Here is a 14,572-nt window from a genome sequence, read left to right as displayed (position 1 = left end):
GCTGATCAGCTTCCTGCTTCCATTTGTTGCCATAGTCCAGTCCGCCTGCGTTGCTCTCTCACCTTCACTTCACAATTCGCGCCCCAATCCAAGTTTGTAAAACCGCCAAACCCAACTTTTCCCAACTCTTCCTCTTTCCCACTACGATCCTCTCGCCTTCATCCGTTGCGTCTTCAGCAGAACCGTCCTGACAATCAAACCCAATATCAGCAACAGCCATAAATCAACCATGGTTCAGTGGACGCCCGAGAAAGATCAAACTGTAGGCGCCCTGCACTCATAAGTAGTCTTATACTAACTTCTCATAGCTCCTCAAGGGTGTCTTTCAGTTTGCGGACATCAAGATGAGCAAGGAGCTTCTCGAGCACCTCGCCAGCTTGATCGGCGATGGTAAGTTGACCTGCGCCCCTCATTACAATGTCTGACTTGACCTTTCGCTGATTTTTGACGCACAGGCTGCACTCCGAAGGCTATCCAGCATCGTCTCACTAATATCAAAAACACGGGCAAGCCGGTTCGCGACCTCAATGCCACTCCAACGAAGCCCAGTCCAGCCAAAGAGAAGGCCGTCCGGTCCACCCCTTCTAAGACACCCAGTTCCGCCCGCGGCCGCGGTCGCCCCAAGAAGAACGCGGACACGGCTGGTGAGCCTACGAATGACCTCGATGGTTCCTTGTCTCCGTCTACGGGTCGCAAGCGCGGTCGCACTACGGAGGCCACCGATGGTGTCACCAACGGCAAGAAGGTCAAAAAGGAGGAGATCGAGGAGAACATCTTCCAGGATGCTGCTGACCAGGCGGTTGAGGAGGCAGATGATGCTCAAGACGAGATCTGAGTGAAGATGTGGCGCCGGCTTGAGTTGGACAGCCCGGTAGACTTGCCTGGTATCTTGGAAAAGGTCACTTAGGTCGGCTTTTGCGACTATGGTCATGGGCACGGAATGAGGGTCGATGTCACCTATTTGAAGGCTACTTCCTGGCTTGCAATGGATGCGTCGCTGCGCATTAGATAGCTAGGCTCGTTATGGTGACGGGGTGATACTACCAATACAACACATGCAATACTCAAATGACTTTCCTTCCTTCCATACATAGCGTTTCTTGAGTGAACTCAATGGGCTGTAGTGATGGTCCCGTACTAGATAATTTAGGTGCCAGTAGCTTCTGATGGTCTATGGTCTGTGTCTCTTGTGTGATGATCTTCACAGTTTGCAACATACATCTTAGAGGCTGGGCGGTACACTGGAAATTCCTACAGTCTCATTGTTCTATTCATGCAGGATCCATCTCCGCGACACAGTCGACGATATTTCTCTTTTACTGATGTACTGCATTGTCCAGCGCGAGCGAGATGCTGCGGATGTCAGCTCAAGAACAGGGGTATGGCGAATCCTTTTGTCTTCCTTTACAGCCTTGTCCTACCGAGAGCTCATGATAGGTCGATCGTAGTGATGATGGGTAAGGCTAGCCTATATTTGCCTACATCTGTCGTTCCTTTGACTGCAATTGCTCAACATGTGAGGTGTCATTTGACGGATAGCGAAGTTCAGGGATCTGACAGGGAAACTCAGGCCTCCCGCATGCAAGCAGCTCATTGGCTAATTTGCTAACCCTCGGAGCGGGTAAAGGCGATTTCACTGCAATTTTAGCGTTAAAGAGGAGTTCTGATTGGCTGGGAGGGGCTGTATAGCCATTATGAGAGTACATGGTGAATTGCCGGTACAACACTACGAAGCGATAGTTTTCTGAATCGTCTGAGAAGCACATCTATGCCGCAACTTCAACTTCAGCCACGTGTGGTCCCATCCTTGCCATACCATCAGTTCTCTTTGCCTTATCCTCCTGCTGGCGCCAGGTCAAATAGTCGGTATAACCCCTCTCCCTGTCTGGAAACGGTCCGTAGAACCTGTCGCGTTCATACATGGTAAAACTCTTTCCATGTTTCAACCTCTCCATCATATCGGGATTGCTCGTGAAGTATCGGCCAAAGAGTATCGCGTCGTAGTCACCAGACTCAATGACTCCCCAGCAATTAGTGTCATTCCAGCCTCCAGCCGAGAAGACGGGCGTGTTTCCTAGGATATCGCGTAGGAACTTGAGGTTGATAGTTGACGGGTCCAACCCCCAGGAGCCGATCATCTCATCCTTTTCCGCGTATGTGTGAATTTGCTCGTATCGCTAATTGCATCTAGTCAGCTGGAGTTCTATCGAAAACTAGCTATGGATTTGGATTCTTACTGGTTCTATTAACGAGACATAAGACAACTCCGGCAACTTATTCTTCAGCTCCTTGCAAAGAAAACTCCACGTCTCAATTCGCTGTTCGCCCCGCGCCTGATTGAAAAGCCCGAATGGACTTAATCTAATCGCACAATTTTGTTCACCCACTGCTTGGGCGAGGCCTTCCATAAGCTGAACCACAAACCGGCACCGTTTCTCGGGACTGCCTCCGTACTCATCAGTCCTCTTGTTGACATTCGATGATAAGAACTGCTCAGGTAAATAGCCATTGCCGCCGTGTACCTCGACGCCATCAAAGCCCGCTTCCATCGCCATCTTCGCGGCGTTGCAGTAGTCCTCAATTGTGCTCTCGATGTGCTCCTTCGTAAGCTCAACCGGTGGGTAATCAGCGTACATCACGGGTCCCGAGTATCCAGGTGGTATCCGACCCGAGTTCCCTTCCATCGGCACGACAGACGGCGCGACGGAATGCTTTCCAGAGAACGGCTCTGTCGTAGTGCGCCCAGCGTGCCAAAGCTGAGCGTAGATGTATCCACCTTTGGCATGCACGGCTTCTGTGACGGGTTTCCAACCGGCGAGATGCGCGGGGTGGAAGAGGCCAGAGACGCCCGACATGCCGTTTCCTTCCAGGCTCGGGGCGATTCCTTCAGAGATTAAGAGCCCGCCATCTGTCGTCCTCTGGCTGTAGTAATCTGTGACTAGCTTGTCCGGTACCCAGATTCTGTTGTAATTGCCCGGTTCGTCTTTTTGCAGGGGCAAACATCTATTTCGCGTCAATGGGGCAAGAACGACACGGTGCTTCAGTGTGATCTTTCCATTTGCGATGCTGAGAGGTGAGAAGAGCTTATCGCTGGCTCGGACTGAAACTGCCATCTCGAATCAAAACGTCCTTTTTTCCCTTGTAGATGGAAGGGGCAAAAGTGAAAGCCGAACCAAGATGGGGTAAATTGCACGCGGAATCTGCTCAGTAAAAGCGGGGAGTACGCTTCATCAACTGGGTGTAAGCATGCAGAACCTAATGTTACCGATCAGACCGCTCGAGCGCAAATCGCAGAGTGTCCAGAACGTGGGTGCTACCATGACTGCATTGACTGCATGTATAAGAATACCGAGTTCACGGCGCAGGCTTATCGGTGCTGGTAATAACGCCTCTACTCATATTTACGAAATCTTTTCCAGTATCCAGGCACACCGCTGGGTGTGCTATTATGGTTGTGGAGATAGTGGCTTATCAAGGTCCACACGGCATAAGGTCGCTGTGCCGAAAACTTTTAGGAGGAGATTTCGGCAGAATTGAGATCTACCGATAGCGGCGGATGTAGACATCCGGTCGCGTGTTGCTCACAAGCATATTCTCGTGAAAGTAGACATATGTTTGTCGACTTTTGAACACCATCGAAGCACTGAAGGCAGAAGCGGGCGTGCCGTTTTCAGTGCTGCGATAAAGGCTCGAACGCGAGCCGTGCGCAGGAAATATTTGAGCCTCAGGTGAATGGACGAACATTAGATAGTATTTAATTCGCGGTTTAGTATCGTCTCAATTACCGTTGTTATTCCGGATTATTTCCCGATGATCTTCTTCTCGAGATACCTCGCTGGAATGTAGACCAGGGCAGTAATCACAAATGTGAATTCGTTCGCAATATCGCCTCCATCCTCTCCTATGAGTTTACCCAGAGGTCCCACGTACCACGTCTCTACCATACCCATGACCCAGGCAATAATACCAATAGCGAAAGCTGTGCCAGCAGCGATACCGACTGGCAGCCGCTTTGGGTCGTTCCAGCCCTCGAGGTCGTAGTTGTCAAAGTTCATCTTCCGGAAAATGACGTGCTCGCTGAACAGAATAACAAAGTATTGAGTGCACCAGTATCCGAGCAAACTGAGGAAGTTTTGAAGGTAGGTGTTCAGCTTTTCGCGGCCACCGACAGCCAGTCCAAGAATTGCGGCAAAGCAAAGGATAATCCAGATGAAGCGGGGAACTCTGGCGAACGGACGGGCAAATTGCTGGCAGGAAATAGCAGCGCTATAGATGGAAATGACGTTGACATTGATGCCGGAGAGAACGAGTAACGTAAGTATGAATTTTGCGAAGCCGCGTGGATAGATCATGGTTTGGATGAGGAAGCCCAGGCCATCATTTTCGTAGACGTCTTTCCAATCCGCTCGGTTATTCAAGCCTGAGGAGACGACGCAGCCCGCTATCATTCCAATAGAGGTTGGGATAGCAATACCGAACGTAGTCATAAGGAATACCTTGAGGCGGGAGATGTTCGCTGGGTAGTGAACGTAGTAGTCGGACGCCATAGTCTGCCACGAGGCGGAGCTACCGTAGACAATAGCAATCAAGCTCAGGACCTGTCCGCTAAGATTTGCGCCTTTAAGCTCGGTTTGCGTCGAGTTATCCGCATATTTGCCCGTCATACCGAAGAATATCTAGTACTTGTTAGAAATGCTCCATGTAATGTTCTAAGCCAAACTATACCATAAATATGATGAAGAACGCGAACCACGCATAGCGTTCGTATACCAAGATGGCTTTCAGACCGATAAATGAGATAAAAGTAGCGACCACTGCGAGAATAACTATGCCCACAATCAAGGAGATGTGGCCATCCGCGACCGCCGTCAATGCGAGTCCGCCTGTGATGCATGCGACGGAAGCCCATCCTATTTGTACAATGGTGTTGAGAGCCGCAATGACCTTGTTAGGCCACCATCCAAATGCATAACGTGACACGGAAATTTGTCTGAGACCGGTCGGCGCGCCAAAAGTTGCAGCAAAACCTGTCGCCGCGCCGCCTAGTATGGACGCGAATATGGTAATGACAATTGACTGCCTGAGCGTCAAGCCAAACTCCCAGCCGAGAAATCCAGTCGCGAAACACGATGTATTCATGGTTCCCGAGGCCCACAGGAAGAACATAGTAAGTTGGTGATGCCACGGTACTGGTCCTTTCTCCTCAGGCCGCTTCCGGGTGATGGCCTCAGACTCGATGCCTAATTTCGCATCGAGCCTGGCTTCGAAGGCACGCAATCTGGCCAAAATTCCATGCTCGGACTTGATGGGTGTGTTACTGCGATCAGCGCTCGACAGCGATGAGCTTGTCGCATGCTCGCCGACTTTCTCCGCTGACATCGTGACTGCGGCGCACAGTGGAGTTCCAATATAAGAAGCAAAGAATTCCAACGCGTAGGACGCGAAGAATGCGAAGAATGGACGGGAAAAATTCAATTGCAGTTCCGCGCGGCTTTAAGGTCAGTGCCAGTGCCCCACGAACCGGCCCTTGGGTAACGGCGCTGGTAGGCCGGGAGGAACTTCTGTATCTTGCCTAGTGTTAAGCCTCGCCAGTGCATCTATCGCCACTCTTATCTTTCTCAAGCTTTCTTGGGCAAAGCTTGGTATCTAGCTGGGCGTATTCCCAGCCGTGCGAACATTTACTGGCATTCGATATCCAATCACGATAACTAGTCGCGTGTTTGTGTCCTTCATCTCCGTGAATATGGATTTGTGCGTGATTTGTTTGATTGCTTCTGCCGTGAGATCCCCGGATATCGCCTATACCACGCTAGAACATAACCCCACACCATGTGACCTTGCTGGAAACAACGTGTGTGCTGGCATCTTGTATAGTCCCGGAGTCACCCTGGACCTCTTCAGCTTTCACAGGGACCCTAATCAAGCCCTCAATAAGCACTCTTCGGCTTCTCATCCACCTGACCATAAGGTTCCTCGACCACGCTCTCACTCGGCGAACCTCCAGCGTATGCATCTCTCTCTCCATCAAAAAAGCCATCCCTGCCACCAGTAGCCAGATACTCCCAGGTAACAGGAATATCCTCGAATCCAGTAGGGAATACCCTCGGCTTGCGGATCTGTACGAGGATAAAGTACACGACTCCAGCAGTGGTGAAGGTTAAGATCCACCCGAGCTTGTACATGTCTTTTCCGGCTTGAGGCACGAGCCTGGGATTATATGCTGCGACAAGGCCGGGCATACCCATGACTGTTCCTGCGCACCACTACACGAAATACAAAGTCAGCTGAGAACTACTTCATCTGGGAGCTACCTACAGCGAATATGCCCGAGACGTTGACACCGCTTGTGAACCAGTAAAGGCCTCCGCGAGAAGCTCTGTAAAGCGACGGTACATGGATGTTGCCCTTCCGCGCAAAGCAGTAATCGACTATGATTATCTGTTTCTTCTTAGCCAAAGCCATCAACGTAGTACCGATTACTCACAGCACAAAGTGGAGCCATGAAGATGTTGTAGCTTCCCAAAAAGGTGATGAAGGTCTGTGCAGTAGCTATAAGCTTCCACGGTACGATGGCGAATCCTAAGAATGCACAGAGCACTTGGCCTCTTCGAATTGTGAGATATTTCGGGAACAGACCCGTCATGTCCGCACCGAAGGGAATTGAGTTTGCACCCAGGTTAACTCCAAATACGCTTAGGAGGTACGAAAAGGAGACGAGGAAGATGCCACAGCGTGCAGCTGGCGTCCAATTGTGATCGAGAATCGCATCGTTCAGATCCCACATGTTCCAGTAAGCAACGCCATAGACACCTTCCATGGAGCTAGTGGCCAAAAGACCAAGCGCGAGAATGAGCACTTTGCTGAAGAATACCGACACACCCTGTAAATAGCCGGCATCTCTAGGCTTTTTACAGTACCGTGCCAGATCGGGTTGGTTGACAAGCATTGGGGAGAGAGTTCCCATGATGACGTTGATTCCGCTCATGATAGCCCAGCCTGGTATTGTCCCTGCTCTTACTGAAGCTCCTGCAGCGCTCTGGGAATTGATGTCTCGAACACCACTGCCATGAGCCATACACCATCCGAAAAGGCCGAATGTTGCGAATGGCATAATAAGACCCTTGAAGGTGAAGAAGGTGTGGATGCGACGAGGATGTACGAAGCACTGGGTCTGCTTAGCGTTTCGTAAAGACAGAAAAACGAGAGTCAGCTTACGAATGGAAGCTCCATGATCCAGACTAGAAAGAAACAGAGAAGCTGCTTAGAGGTCACATCTGCTGATGCAGGTAAGTGGTTCTCCCAATTATCCCATTCATGTCCGAAGATGCACTTGAGGCAAGTTGACATCAGGTTGGCACCGTAGTATGACTGGATACCGTACCATATGGCCCCAACGATTGCTCGAATGAAGACAAAGAACATGGAGCCGTAGAACCCCATGACCGAGCGACATAGAACGGGATAACCGATGTGGTAGCGAACGCCAGGCCTCGCCATTCCAACGACAACCAGGGCGCTGATCAATGAGCCGATGCAGCAGGATATGAATGCTTCCTGCCATGTAAGACCGACAGCTATCAATGAAGCCGCGGCATTCCAGCCAGCAGTACCGAAAGCGGTTGAACCCCAGTAAAGCGGAAGGTTGTACCAGGTCCATGTTCTTTCTTCTGGGGGGGTAGGTTCAAGACTGGAAGGACATTAGTAACTTGCAAGAGCATGTTATCCCATAAGATTTACTCTTTATTTGACCATCTTGGATCATAAATTGTATTCGTCTCGTGGCCATGCTTGTTAGTGGTCTTTAGCGAATCAATGAATGCCTCCTTCGAGCGGAATCTGGCCCGAAAATCTGGAAACGTGGGAAGATGCATGATGATGGAGGATCTGGCTCGGTTGTCCGCAAGTGCGAGCACCGTAAAATTCGTTCGGCATGATCATAGATACATATGTACGTCTCCATTTTATCGGTCTCTGCGATGTAGTTCCCCCTACAGTGAACAGGGGTAGTTTCGGACCACCCCACGACTGGCCGAATGCACACGCAACGGAACCTGGAATGAGACGTCGGTTCGTTCTGGACCGAAATATTCAAGGCTGATCGGCTTCTGATGCTGGTAGCTATTTGCTGATCTGAGGCGATAAGGAAAACATGGACCTCCGCATCTTCGAAAGATAAGGCTGCTTGGCTGCAGGGCGAATGCAGTATTTAACTGGCTACAATTGGCATGGCCTGGAACTTTTCGAGGATTAGTAACATATGCCTGTGAAATGATTAACTTTGTAATGTGGACTGTCTATCGAAATGTTGATACGTTGGAGGGGTCGTGGTGATGCTGCATACCACAGGTATCAAGGCTGGTGAGCGGGATGCGAGTCAAATCGAGCCTATGGCCAATCCAACATGACTCAATTGCTACATACCTAGTAGGCTGTCATTGCCAAATCCGCCAAGCTGCATCCACAAGTTCCCGAACTATGACAAACCGGGGCGCACTGAATGGGATGCTGTCTGGCGCAGTTACCCCGTACTCTTAGTGCATAATGTGGGGATAGATACGCAAATGCCACGTGATGGGCGGCTATCTGTCGGCCTTCCGACAGTCGGTTGGAGCAAGCCGATAAGGACGACGGAGGAACGCGCCTTGTCGTGACTTGTAGTCGTAGTAATACTTCATTTCATGAGGTACCAGTATCGGTACGACCAAACCGAGACAGAAGTGTACAATGGAGACCTCTTCATCGGCTCGATCACCTCCACCCAGCGCTCGACAACCTACTGCGCCTCGACGAGCTCGTGCAGCCCTAGCATGCCAACGATGTAAAGGCCGCAAGCAAAAAGTAATTCTCCGAGAGCATGTTTGGACGAATATGGCATCTGACATCAACAGTGTGAAGGCGGGCAGCCCGCGTGTAGATCATGCATCAAAGCGGGTATTACTTGTGTATATGAACCTACACTGAGGCCTCGCTATCCCGGAGGCAAGATGCTGTATGGGTCGTTAAACTTCCTTGATGGTGGTGTTGACCTTGGGCAGATATATTAACGCACTTGAAGAGAGAATCGCATTTCTTGAAGCACAGTTGCCTGAGCATAGGCGCGACCATTTTAGTGGAACGGAAGATCCTAACAGCCCAAGTCAGCCAACCGAAACTAATAGCACGTCATACGATGGCATGCGAACCGAGCAGTTCGTTGAGGAAGAGGACTCAACTGTTGTTGATGGCGTAGCTTATCTCTCTTTATGTGCATCCGGCACAACAGATGCTACTCCAGAGCCCTTCTACATGGGATCAAGTTCGGGAGCAACCATTGCTCGCCTCATACAATCGGCAATCTTCAATGGCAGAAAAGCTCCAAGCGTGCCAGCGCGGCGCGAGACACTCCGCTCTGACAGTATGAGCTCCTTCGGCTCTTCGATACCAACACCATGCTTAGCAAGCGGTTTCTATCCGTACCCGCATCCTACTCAAGCCCAGCATCTGTTCTCCGTCTTTTTTAATCGCATGCACACTAAGTGGCCAATACTAAATAGAATGATGTACGAGAAAATTTTCGAACGCCAATACGATCAAGCTTCGCTTCCGATTGTTGAGAGGTGTACTCTTCATCTGATCTACGCTATTTCGGGGAGATTCCTCCAATTGACTAAACAACAAGGTGTTGATGTGGACTCTGAAGCTCATTTCGCGGCTGCTATTGAGCAGATGGACTACATCATGGAACGACATAACACCTTGACCGTTCAATTCCTGACTTTGCTTGCGGTTTACGGCCAACGGGCACCATATGGAGCAGGCGTTTGGTCGCAGGTTAGATATGCTATGACTCTCTGTGTCGAACTTGGAATGCATAGAAAAGCGACAGCCAACTCACCGCAGCGAGACCCGCGCGATCTGGAACTCCGGAGGCGAATCTTTTGGGCGTGTTACTGTCTAGATCGCTTAACAAGCATGCTCCTTGGTCGAACGTTTGCTATCGCAGACCACGACATAAATGTTGAGGTGAGCCCGGTATGACTTACTGTGGTCTCAGGCAAACTAACAGATCGTAGTTACCCAGTAGTGACATTGCTTTCTGGGATCTCACCTCAGCTCATAGTCCTGCGGACCATGGGACTTTTCAAAGCAACATTATCCCCTTCATTCACGATATCAGGCTTCGCCAATTACAGTCGAAGATTCAACGCACGGTTTTCCGTGTGGACATCGATCAGAACTTACATTCCCCGGAGGACAGAGCTCGCGAGGATGCTGAAGTAGAGGCAATTCGCCACCAGCTTGATATCTGGGTGAACAATATTCCAGCTGCAGCTCCTGCAACTCAGGACGAGGCGCGATGGATGTATGAAACCGAGTCCAGTACGGATTCTGACTCGTGCAACTACTTTACGTTGCAGTATCACAAAGCGATTCTCTCACTTTACACCAATGTGTTGCCTACTTTATCCGTGGAGGATCATCGGTTCGTGACCTGCGCGCAATCAGCAGCGCGCATATGTTCAACATACAAACGCCTTAACCAGCTTAAAGTGCTCTCCTTCACGATTATTGCACTGCATTCTTGCTTTGTCGCTGGATTGACCCTGGTTTATTGTTTATGGAGGGATAAGAGACTCTTCAATTTCGATCTCTTGGAAGCGACGCGAGCATGCACAACATGCCTGACCATTTTCGGCGAGAGGTGGCCTGGAGCGGTCAGATACGGCGAAATATTTGAAACATTACAAGGTAGCGTCATCCGCGCGATCATGGAGCCGAAGCCGAGCAGAAACCTCGGAAGGGATCTGGACATGCTGGTCGAACCTGCCACGGCCAAGATTGGCGCTCCGAATCACACGGATCCACTTCTAGGCGCAGTGAAAGATGTGTTTATGGAGGTTGACGAAGATGTACCGGGTGGCGGACAAGGTTGGCGCCTATTCACCGAGATGGTGCAATCGGATATTCAGGTGCCCGACTTGATGGCTGGAGAAGGGTCCAAGGCTGCGACGACTACAAGACACAGTTTTCCAACATCAATATGGAGTGACGGTAGTGCTGTACCCCTGAGTAATTTGAGCGAATCTTTTCAGCCTGAGCAGGGCGGTCCTGGGGTTCAGGGGGCATGGGACCACGGATTTTTCGCTGGTTATGATTAAATTTGATTGAATCCATTTTAAGGTGTACGAGTAGCTTCTGAATATCACAATCTATGCTAATTGGCCCTTTTTGTACGGATATTCCTTCCTAAATGCCTCTGCAATCTCAGTCCTCGTAGCTACCCATACTCCTTCTTTCTTCCCAATTTCCTCCACAAACCTTTTCAAAGCAGCAAATCTACCAGGTCTACCAATGATTCGGCAATGTAGTCCGATTGTCATCATCTTAGGCATGCCCTTTTCACCCTCCTCATATAGCACATCGAACGCCCCCTTGATGTGATCATAAAATCCAGCGGGATCCCGGAATCCGGAACCGACGACGTGGAATTTAAAATCATTTGTATCGTACGCGTAGGGCAACATAAGCTGCCCTTTTGGACTCTCAGAGTCCTTCTCGAAGCTCAGATCTGTCCAGTAAGGAACGTCGTCGGCGTAGGTGTCAGAAGTCCAGAGGAGCTCTTCGCCCATCTCCTGATAGACCTGAGGAACAAGAGTACGGCTATGCGGCGAGTTGCGGCCATAATACCAGCCCTTGGGTGCGTAGCCGGACAGTGACTTCAGCGATTCGATGCCTTTCTTGATGTACTCTTTCTCCTTCTCAACCGGGAAGTCGTGATAATCGACCCAGCGGTAGGCACTGAAGCTGTCAACCTCTGCTTCTTCTGTATTACGATGCTATTCCACTTACTGGCTCGCAATCTCATGACCCTCGTCGACGCACCGCTTCACAACAGCAGGATTCTCTTCTACGGCCTGAGCCACAGCATAGAGCGTGAACTTCATCTTGTTGTCATTGAACAACCTGAAGAGCCTCCAGAAGCCGGCTCTGCTGCCATACTCGTATTCGCTTTCTACGCTGATGTTCCGCTCGTTCGTACGCAGACCACCTAGGGGATTCTCTCGCAGATTTTGTTCGGCGATACCATCGCCATGCATTACGGACCTTTCACCACCCTATATGATTAATTCAGCTTTCAAACAACGAATTAATTAAACATCTGATCCTTCTCACATACCTCTTCATAATTGATAACGAAAGATACCGCGATTTTGGCACTGTTCGGCCACTTCGGATTGAGACCTTTTTCTCCATAGCCTTGAAAGTCACGGTCATAGTCGTACTCTGGGTGGGGATGGTAGGCAGGAGGCATCTTTATAAGACAGCCAAGACCAGTCGGATATACCACGATGAAGCTCAGCAAGTTGAATGAGAGGAAGAGTGCACTGGTGCTGAGCTCAAATGAGCAGCCTTATCCTTATAGTTGGATCACATTCGCTGCTCAATCCGGCACTCCGAGACTGTTTCCGCAATTTGGGGTCCTCCAACCCCAACATTGCTTATCGCACATATGCTGGTACAGACTACGTGGAGCTCGCTATCGCGAACGCTTCGGAGCACGACTTCCTCTCGCGAGATGCTGGATCGGGGCACTTACAAGGGTATCGGCTCACAGCACGAAAGCCGACGGTCGATGCGTGCAAGATCTGCGCTTGATAAGACGATAGCAACTATGGGTGCATGCAACCGATCTGGTCGCAACACCAATCAGATTGTCGTGCCCCACTGGTCTGTGAACCCCGCATACTGTGGGCATGGGAAGAGTGTGACAGGAAAACAGTCCTCTAGACACTCGATGCGAAGAGTAAGCTCAAGAAAGTTGCTCCTTAGAATACGATCCTGAAATTCACGTATCAAGTCAAGGAGATATCGTGAATGGAGGTATACCTCTTCCAGGTTCATGATTCTTGACCCAAGGCGATGTTGTGCTACGCTATGCTATGCCACACCCAATATGCAATATGATGCTGTATATCAATGCCTCAAATAATACGAACAAGAACGCCTGCATGCCAAACTTTTATCATCCCAGAAATTCACAGCTCTACTAGACTTTGTTGGCCTCAGCTTCTTTGGACGTTTCCTGCACCTGCTGAATCGAAGGAGCGCTTTCCTCGTTCACTTCCACATCGTTTTCCGTCGGGGGCTTCCCTCTCAAATTGGTATTTCCAATCCAAGCACAAAGAAATAGGTTCGTAGCTGCCGAAGCTGTATATAGAATGTATATATACCGGATCCCAGCAATGTAGGTATCAAGTACGAGGTCCATCTGCTTGCCATCAAAGCCCAGCTTGTCCAGCGAATAAGTTGACGAAGTGAGGTTTCGAAGTATTTCCGGTGTCATGAACGGAAGATGCGAAAGCCGTGTATCCAAGGTGTTGGCGAGGATAGCTCCAGAAATGATTAGGCCAAAGGCTCCGCCGATGGTACGTATGAAGTTACGTAGTCCAGTAGCAACAGCTCTGTCAGAGTTATTTCCGTTTGCGAGAATGGCCACAAGCGTTGACTGCAGGATGTTTCCGATGCCCATTCCCTCGACTAATAGCACAAGTACAATATGCCAAATCTTCGTGGAGCGATTAAAAGCACATTTGAGGCCTGTGCCCAGTGTCCAGAGGACGAATCCCGACACACAAATCCACCAATATCGTCCGCGCCTGGACATGATTTGGCCACTGACAATGCCCGTGAAGGAAGTCGCCATAATGAGTGGTAAAAGCAGGGCACCTGACACCAGAGCTGAAAGCCCTAAGACCGACTGGAAGTATATCGGTAGGTAAAAGAAATTCCCGAAGAAGCACATGCCGGTAAAGAAGTTCTGGACATAGAGCGCCCAGCAGTACGGATAATTGACGAGTCGAACTGGCATGATGGGAACTTGGGCGACCTTCCATTCATACAATACGAACGCTATGGCCGTACATCCGCCCACAGAGAGCATTGCAATGATAAGTGGTGAGTTCCAAGGATACTGGACGCCTCCCCCGGAGAGCGGGATGAGGATGAGCAGAACAGCGGCCAAATTGAGGACGATGCCGCCATAGTCGATTTTCTTAACCTTCTCCTTATAATTCCCCTTTTCATACTGAAGAGGCAGAAAGAAAAAAATCAGGAGCGCGGCTGGTACGGCGAGCATTGGCACTATCCAGAAGACCCAGTGCCACGAGACAGAGTCAACCAAAGCTCCACCTACGAATGGCCCTGTACCATTTGCCAGGGCGATAACAGCTCCAAAAATGCCTAAACGTTGGTTAGCTCGTAACAAGGACCACGGGAAACGATTTACCTTGGTATTTGCCACGGTCTTCAATAGTCACTATGTCGGAGACAATGATCATGGCGAGGCTGTTGATGCCGCCTCCCCCGATACCGGCTATAGAGCGAAAAGCGAACAGCATCTCTTGACTTCTCGAGAAACCACATCCAATATCCCCTACAGCCAACAGTGCCAGGCATAATAAGAGGCAGTTCTTTCTTCCAAAGATGTCCGATAGACGTCCATTGATGAGCTGGAATGCGGTGGATGCTACCAGGAAAGAGCTTCCAATCCAAGATGTTGCGGTGCCAGTATCGAGATCTGCTGAGATTGCTG

At 50.1% G+C, this 14,572-nt stretch overlaps 7 protein-coding genes across 7 annotated transcripts; 2 read left to right on the top strand and 5 right to left on the bottom strand.

The window, feature by feature from the left end:
* Nucleotides 1–229: 229 nt before the first annotated feature.
* Nucleotides 230–835, top strand: N0V89_005832 (uncharacterized protein; the record flags this gene model as incomplete). The annotated part of the gene is made up of 3 exons (XM_056214606.1): nucleotides 230–262; nucleotides 309–390; nucleotides 456–835. The coding sequence occupies 3 exons, from the start codon at nucleotides 230–232 to the stop codon at nucleotides 833–835; spliced, it is 495 nt and encodes a 164-aa protein (XP_056071873.1).
* Nucleotides 836–1,766: 931 nt separating this feature from the next.
* On the bottom strand, nucleotides 1,767–3,113 carry N0V89_005831 (uncharacterized protein; the record flags this gene model as incomplete). Its single annotated transcript, XM_056214605.1, has 3 exons — nucleotides 1,767–2,177; nucleotides 2,238–2,333; nucleotides 2,388–3,113. The coding sequence occupies 3 exons, from the start codon at nucleotides 3,111–3,113 to the stop codon at nucleotides 1,767–1,769; spliced, it is 1,233 nt and encodes a 410-aa protein (XP_056071872.1).
* A 687-nt stretch (nucleotides 3,114–3,800) lies between these two features.
* Nucleotides 3,801–5,379, bottom strand: N0V89_005830 (uncharacterized protein; the record flags this gene model as incomplete). The annotated part of the gene is made up of 2 exons (XM_056214604.1): nucleotides 3,801–4,676; nucleotides 4,726–5,379. The coding sequence occupies 2 exons, from the start codon at nucleotides 5,377–5,379 to the stop codon at nucleotides 3,801–3,803; spliced, it is 1,530 nt and encodes a 509-aa protein (XP_056071871.1).
* Nucleotides 5,380–5,927: 548 nt separating this feature from the next.
* Nucleotides 5,928–6,946, bottom strand: N0V89_005829 (uncharacterized protein; the record flags this gene model as incomplete). Its single annotated transcript, XM_056214603.1, has 2 exons — nucleotides 5,928–6,247; nucleotides 6,592–6,946. 2 exons carry the CDS (start codon nucleotides 6,944–6,946, stop codon nucleotides 5,928–5,930), a joined length of 675 nt encoding a protein of 224 aa, XP_056071870.1.
* Nucleotides 6,947–9,951: 3,005 nt separating this feature from the next.
* Nucleotides 9,952–11,138, top strand: N0V89_005828 (uncharacterized protein; the record flags this gene model as incomplete). The annotated part of the gene is made up of 3 exons (XM_056214602.1): nucleotides 9,952–10,002; nucleotides 10,053–10,342; nucleotides 10,604–11,138. 3 exons carry the CDS (start codon nucleotides 9,952–9,954, stop codon nucleotides 11,136–11,138), a joined length of 876 nt encoding a protein of 291 aa, XP_056071869.1.
* Nucleotides 11,139–11,189: 51 nt separating this feature from the next.
* Nucleotides 11,190–12,077, bottom strand: N0V89_005827 (uncharacterized protein; the record flags this gene model as incomplete). Its single annotated transcript, XM_056214601.1, has 2 exons — nucleotides 11,190–11,778; nucleotides 11,830–12,077. 2 exons carry the CDS (start codon nucleotides 12,075–12,077, stop codon nucleotides 11,190–11,192), a joined length of 837 nt encoding a protein of 278 aa, XP_056071868.1.
* Nucleotides 12,078–13,027: 950 nt separating this feature from the next.
* N0V89_005826 (uncharacterized protein) lies at nucleotides 13,028–14,318 on the bottom strand (the record flags this gene model as incomplete). Its single annotated transcript, XM_056214600.1, has 2 exons — nucleotides 13,028–14,220; nucleotides 14,267–14,318. The coding sequence occupies 2 exons, from the start codon at nucleotides 14,316–14,318 to the stop codon at nucleotides 13,028–13,030; spliced, it is 1,245 nt and encodes a 414-aa protein (XP_056071867.1).
* Between the last annotated feature and the right edge of the window lie 254 nt (nucleotides 14,319–14,572).

The sequence above is a fragment of the Didymosphaeria variabile genome, assembly GCF_027946475.1.
Source record: "Didymosphaeria variabile strain IMI 356815 chromosome Unknown scaffold_4, whole genome shotgun sequence".
In the NCBI taxonomy this organism is placed as follows: Eukaryota; Fungi; Ascomycota; class Dothideomycetes; order Pleosporales; family Didymosphaeriaceae; genus Didymosphaeria; species Didymosphaeria variabile.
This window is presented reverse-complemented; position numbering and strand designations above follow the sequence as displayed.